This window comes from Cryptomeria japonica, chromosome 10 (assembly GCF_030272615.1).
Source record: "Cryptomeria japonica chromosome 10, Sugi_1.0, whole genome shotgun sequence".
NCBI classification, from domain to species: Eukaryota; Viridiplantae; Streptophyta; class Pinopsida; order Cupressales; family Cupressaceae; genus Cryptomeria; species Cryptomeria japonica.
The window spans coordinates 238,823,814-238,830,224 of NC_081414.1; the positions used below are offsets into that span (position 1 = coordinate 238,823,814).

General features: G+C 34.9%; 1 protein-coding gene across 3 annotated transcripts; it reads right to left on the reverse strand.

The window, feature by feature from the left end:
• Positions 1-213: 213 nt before the first annotated feature.
• LOC131063823 (heavy metal-associated isoprenylated plant protein 39-like) lies at positions 214-5,977 on the reverse strand. 3 transcript variants are annotated; one of them, XM_059213475.1, is made up of 4 exons: positions 5,849-5,977; positions 5,531-5,761; positions 4,889-4,933; positions 4,632-4,768 (listed from the first exon to the last, which is right to left on the reverse strand). In XM_059213475.1, exons 1-4 carry the CDS (start codon positions 5,967-5,969, stop codon positions 4,746-4,748), a joined length of 420 nt encoding a protein of 139 aa, XP_059069458.1. In that variant the 5' UTR covers positions 5,970-5,977; the 3' UTR covers positions 4,632-4,745. The 3 variants fall into 3 exon arrangements, with proteins under 3 accessions (XP_059069459.1, XP_059069457.1, XP_059069458.1); XM_059213476.1 differs by lacking the exons at positions 4,632-4,768; positions 4,889-4,933 and adding an exon at positions 214-301; XM_059213474.1 differs by lacking the exons at positions 4,632-4,768; positions 4,889-4,933 and adding an exon at positions 3,262-3,577.
• Positions 5,978-6,411: the final 434 nt, after the last annotated feature.

Below are 6,411 nucleotides of genomic sequence, written 5' to 3' on the forward strand. Positions count from 1 at the left end.
CGAAAGATCTTAATTAAATTGCTCAGATGGCTTTCCTTTGCAATCTTTGCTTGCTGACTATCGAACAAAACCAAAGTCAAGTTTAAATTTGGTGGCGTTATTCAGGTGATAGGAATAAAAATAATCAGATAATGTGATACACTTCCGCCAAATGAATAAAGCCAAGAAAAGATTAACAGGCCCAATGACTACAAATACTTACAACATTTTCTCCAAATGCATAATGTTAAAGCACATGCATACATCTGCATTTTCTTGTCTTGCTACCATTTGTCCCTTCAACAATACAATTTGCTTTGCTCTGCACCGCAATACACGGTAACATTATATTTATGTATCCAAACAACTATTGGAAAATTAAAGAATGTAGAGTTTCTCATTAGGAGGAACAACTTGGCAAGAAAAAATGGAAAAGGCAAACTGTTTTAATAGACTTAAATGGATGCTCTGACAAGATATTTTTTAACTAGAACTTATTTATAAACCCAAGTTTAATCACCATTGTTGAAAGCAAAGGGAATACTGTAGAGCTCCCTTCAAACCCAACAAGGTCAGTACACAATTAACACTACTAGCCTTCAATGCAATGCAGGATGGTGAAATATATAAATCAGCAATTGAGTTAATATGGCACATAGCCATTGATTGGTATCAAAGGAGCTCTATCAATATATTCCAATAACATACCCGATTTTAACTTGTTTGAATAAGATTGGGCATTCACAAAATTGCCTTTACAAATTTATAAATTTTTAGGTTTACTGACATTTAGATTGCTTACAGTGAAGGCCTTACATAGTGTTAACCTTCTAGATAGTGAAGGCCTTACATAATGTTAACCTTCTAGCTATTGTATTTAGCTAGATGGCACTATCTATAGTTCTATACATTTATAGATCTTGGTCATACTATGTAACCTTCATGAGAATCTATGACATAACATCATTAACCCAATACAATATTGAAAAAAACATTATTAATCTATTGAATTTCAAAAAGGCAACCCTTAACACTATCAGGACCAATTGTATCTTAGAATATGCAGAGAACGGTTATTATGCCTTGCTCATTTTATAGTAGTCAACTACGTTGATACTATAATTTTTAAACACTTCAGAAGTTCCAAAGGGGGTACTATGACCCTCTGTACTTACTTTGGAGCTTCTGAGCTGTTTAAAATGCCCAGGCATTTGGAGCTTCTGAGCTGTTTAAAATGCCCAGGCATAATAATCATTCCTAGGGTATTCTAAGATACAATTGGTAATAATATTGTTAAAGGTTTTCTATTTCTGATTTCCATTGGATATATTTGTCAATAATGTTTTTTGAAATTCAAAAAGGTTTCCATTGGATATATTTGTCAATAATGCTTTTTGAAATTCAAAAAGGTTAAACACCATGTAAGGCCTTCACTGTAAGCATTCTAAGATGTCAGAAAACGTAAAAAACCATTCTAAGATGTTAGAAAACCTAAAAATTTATTGATACTGATCTTATGGAGGCAACTTCGTGAATGCACAATCTTTTTCAAACAAGTGAAAATCAGGTATGTTATTTGAATATATTGGTAGAGCTCCTTTGATACCAAAAAAAACTAAATTGACTCAACTGTTGATTTATGCATTGCATTGAAGGCTGGTAGTGTTAATTGTGTACTAACCTTGTTTGGTTTGAATGGATCTCTACAATATTCTCTTTGCTTTCAATAGTAGTGATCAAACTTGAGTTTATAAATAGGTTCTAATTAAAAAAAATCTTACCAGAGTATCCATTTAACTACCTACCTTTTAACTAGTAAATGATAATATTAAACAAAGCCTTGGTTATTTTCAGTTCAGTACTCACTCTCTCTGTAATCTTCTTTAATATGTAGGTCCCCAACCTAACCTACCCAGGCTAGGGAATTCAATGTAGGTCCCCAACCTAACCTACCCAGGCTAGGGAATTCTTACAACAGTCCCCCAGAGACAACGGTGCCAGACTCTTTTTACCTTCCAATAGATTTTAAATACATTCCAACACCTTTTACACAAGAAGACAAATTCTTCAACATTCGTGGAAACCTATTAAAAGTACATTGGGAGAGGTTCAATATTTCACTTCATATATATTGGAAGGAAAAAAGGTCATACGCTAATCTGGTGGCTCTTATGCATCTGTGCTCTTCTCGTTAAGTCACTTGGAGTGTCTGTCTAAGAATCGAAGAAACACGACCTCGACTAGAAAAATTAATATATAGCACGATCACATTAGTATAAATGGTAAAGTAATTGTTGTTCTTACAAATTAAGACAAAATTAGTTTGCCAAAAACCATAACATGAATACTGGGCATACCTGTATACGTTGAGCATACCTGTATACGTTGAGAATATATCTTATAAAATCATAATACGTTGAGAATGTTGTTGTTGTTATAAAATCGAAATAAATTGGCCTTCAGAGCCATAATATGAATACTGGGCATACCTGTATACGTTGAGAATATTTCTTATTCTCATAACAGTTTTTCTCTCCTGTTGGGAGTTGTCCCATCTGTTATCCAAAAGCTATCCAAAACATTAAAAACAAGAGCTGCATGGCAGCGAAGTTCCAGAGAATGAAGGATTGTGTTTGTAATAGGATTTGCTAAGGCTGGTAGCTAAATTGTCTTATAACAAGGAGGTCAAATGGAAGAGCTTATGCCAAAATAAGAGTGTTGGAATAAAGCATTAGGGATACAAGAATATCATCAGATGATGTGTGAAGGAATCGAGTGATAGCAAGCTAGACACAATTTGTTTAAAGGGTTTAGAAACTTTAATGAAAATGCAATTGGCAGTTGTAGATGTAGACTATATAGTAGTTTTGTGTATGCAACATGGGAGTTGTGGAATAGGATATGCAACATGAGAGTTGTGGAACAGGATGTTAAGTTCATTCAAAACATAAAGAGAACTATACATAACAATAAGGTATGATGTAAAATAAAGATTTCTTTTTAACAGAGCTTCTTTGAAGTCGTGGATATTCATTTATAGTAGGTGAGATCATTACATATATGATAAAGATTCAATTTATTAAAAAACTAGAACATTTTCAAATACCTAGCATAGCTAAATTAACAAATGTGGTCAGAGAAAGTTTATAAGAATGGTGAATGTCACATGTATTACTTAAAAAATAACAACATAAAACATAACTATCAACCAAGCAGGAAGTTGTTTACATCCATCTTCTAAGATTTGGTCATGCTCTCCACTTAAAATCAAAATTTCCAACAAAACACCCAATCAACAGTCCTTGAATACAACCTTGGATAAACGACATCTAGACAACAAAAAAAACAGTCCATGAAAAAAAGAATGAAAATAAATCAGTACCAAATGTGTATGTATAACAAAACTCTCTGTATTTGTAATACATGCATCACCCACATTGTAAGGATGCGCATGATTCCTTCCTGATTTACATTGGTGAATCGGTACATAGATACACCTATTAATTCCACCTTGGTGATGAAAGACGGCTCATGTGGCAGCTCTTCTCTAGCCTGGGTGTGCTTTCTCCAAACTTCTCTCTAGAAGAACATTGTTCATCTTCATGATGGTGGCAGTTGCTCTGCTAGTGAGGAGATACTATGTGAAGGGGAAAACCTCTTGTACTCATTACGTTGTGAGCATTTTTGTGTGGTTGATGGCTCCGTGGAATGGCAATCTATGTGCCACAATAGAGGACTCCTAAAGTCTAAGTGTGTGGGGGAGTGTTGTTAGTGCCATGACTGCCCTCATTATCAATTGTAATTACTGGGTTCCTCATGGGCTTTCTGGAAAGCCAGACTTTTGTTAGGTTTGGGTTTTCTACACCTGTTATGCTTATTTATTATTCCATGCTACCTATGATGTTGGACAAGAATGAATAAAATATACATTGAAGGACGGGTAAGAAGGGAAATACTATGTACTCTCCTAATTGATCAATGTCAGGAACATGTCAAATGAGGAAATGAGAAAGATGGAAGGAGAAAAACGAGAAATATAGGAGAAACACATTTAAATCATTTAGCTTATAGGTTAAAAGGAATGCTAAGAACATGGATGTGTTTTGAATTGGACACCTTAAATTGAGTTTTAACTGTTTATTATCTTATTCGGATATAATACTTAGAATATACTTCAGAGAAGATTGAACTTGTCCTTTGAATTTTCTATTAATTTGTCCCAAATCTATGGCAATTTGACTTTACTAAAACCCCTTTGAAATGTCTCAAAAATTTGTATGAGCCAGAAACAACAAGAATTGTCGACTAAATTGAGGCAAGAAAAAATTCAGATGGAAAATAAACTCAAAAACTCAACGATACTAGTAAGAAATTGAATACAAAGATGAGTGAGGATAAGCGGTCATGGGGTTCCTGTAAGGAGAAGTTGGAAAACCAGGTTTCAGAGCTACAAAATGAGCTTAATGAAGCAAAAGTATTCAGCCAAGGACATGAACAACTGTGCAGTAAGCTGAGACAAGAAAAAACTGATTTGCAAGCAAGAGTTTTACAGTTGGATGGTGATCTTAATGAAGCAAGAATTTTGATTAACAAACATCAAGAATTGCGCTCTGAATTACTGAAAGAAAATAATCAATTGGACAATAAGGTAAGAGAATACAATGATGAGACTGAAGAATTGAAAGCAAAATTGTCTGAAGCTGGGTGCTTGTGGGAATCTTCTAAGACAGAGTTGGAAGCCACTGTTGCAGGGCTGCAAAATGAGCTCAATGAAACAAAAGTGTTGAGCCTGAAACATGAAGAAGCATGCATTCAATTAAGGCATGAAAAAATAAAATTGGAAGAGGAGTTGAGAGAGTTGAATAATAGGAATGAGGAATTACATGAAAAAATGACTGAAAAAGGTTACCTTTGGGATACTTGTAAGGTGAATTTAGAAGGTACGATTGTAAAGCTGCAGAAAAACTCAAGAAAACGAAGATTCTGGCCCACCATAATCAAGTCTTATGCAATGAAATAAGTAGAGAAAAAGCTGAGTTAGAAAATAATTTAAATCAATCCATTAATGAAACTCAACAATTGAAGGAAAAATTGGCTGAAGATAGGCACATGTGGGACGCTTCCAAGGGAAAATTTGAAGTTACAATTCCGAAACTGCAAAATGATCTCAATGAAGCAAGAATGCTAAGCCAAAAGTATGAAGATTTGTGGTCTCAAACAGGAAAAGAAAAAAATGAGTTGGAAAAGACTCTTAGACAACTACAAAATGAAGTCGATGAAACAAAGATTTTGAGAGTAAAAGACCAAGAGCAGTGTAATGTGCTAAGGGAAGAAAACAATCGGTTAGGACATAAGTTGAAACAATGCAATGACAGCATTGCAAAATTAAATACAAAAATTAAAGAAGAGGAGCTATTGTGGGTTTGTAAGCTGAGCTGCAAGAAATAGGTATGGAGATTTCTTCTTGGAAGAATAGGTATTGAAAACCCCTAGATGAGAATTCAGCAGATGGTACAGAAGTTCTCATTTTCGAAACGGAATTTATACTCACCATTTTCCAAACTGTAATCATAATAAACCCTCGGAACATACACAGTTGTCGGGTTCTCTGATTTATTCTCTTCTTTCTTTTCCTTATTTCTCTCCTTAGCAGGCCCAACGCTCTGCAGTTCGACAAAATTAAAACCGAATTCCCTGAGTCTTGAGGCAATAAACAAAGGGTCTGCTTCCCCAATTACAGTCATCGTTTTTTGCTTCATGTCCACAGCCACAGAATCCACCCCTGCAATTCAAATATTCATTCATCAGATTGTCAAGAGGAACAAATCTAGGGTTAGGGTTTGAGAGCGGAAAGGAAAAAGTAGCAGACCTTCCACCACTGCAACCACTTTAAGGGCTTTCCTCTTTCTTTTCTCGTCCTCAATCGCCAATTTTAACACCATTTTCTGCAAATTTTCAACACAGATGTTTATCAGTTGGAATTTTGACATGAATCCAGGAACTGAAGATATTTATAAACAGATATGATTGGCGATGAATATCTTTGAATGATCAATATAAAATGAGCATAAATAGAAGGGGCGTTGGTGAGCATCAATTAGTAGCCCGCCCTTAAATATCTTAGATATAATCAAAGACCACTGTTTTCCTTCGGTATCCTGCAACTTATACAATGACGGGAATGTATGTATCTCATAACGAAAAGAGTGATGAAATTAATAGCATTGGTATAGTTACAAAATTCAATTTAACAAAAACCACCAACTCTTACGTTGAAGGAGGAATCAGTACCACAGCTAAATTCCTTTCTTCCTCTCCCTTCGCATTTCCATCCACCGCTGAGTTATCCCTTCATTTCCTGAAATGTCTACATACAACAAACTTTGACTGCCTTAACACGATCCATCCATTCAGCACCCAATCTCTTACAAT

What these genes read in the sequence shown, in the direction of transcription:
- LOC131063823 (XM_059213474.1), bottom strand. Translation starts at nt 5,969, where the DNA reads ATGTCAAAATTCCAACTGATAAACATCTGTGTTGAAAATTTGCAGAAA. An exon ending in AGTGGTTGCAGTGGTGGAAG is followed by an intron (nt 5,762 to 5,848) that starts GTCTGCTACTTT and finishes TTTGAATTGCAG; the next exon opens with GGGTGGATTCTGTGGCTGTG. An exon ending in TGATTACAGTTTGGAAAATG is followed by an intron (nt 3,578 to 5,530) that starts GTGAGTATAAAT and finishes ACCATCATGAAG; the next exon opens with ATGAACAATGTTCTTCTAGA.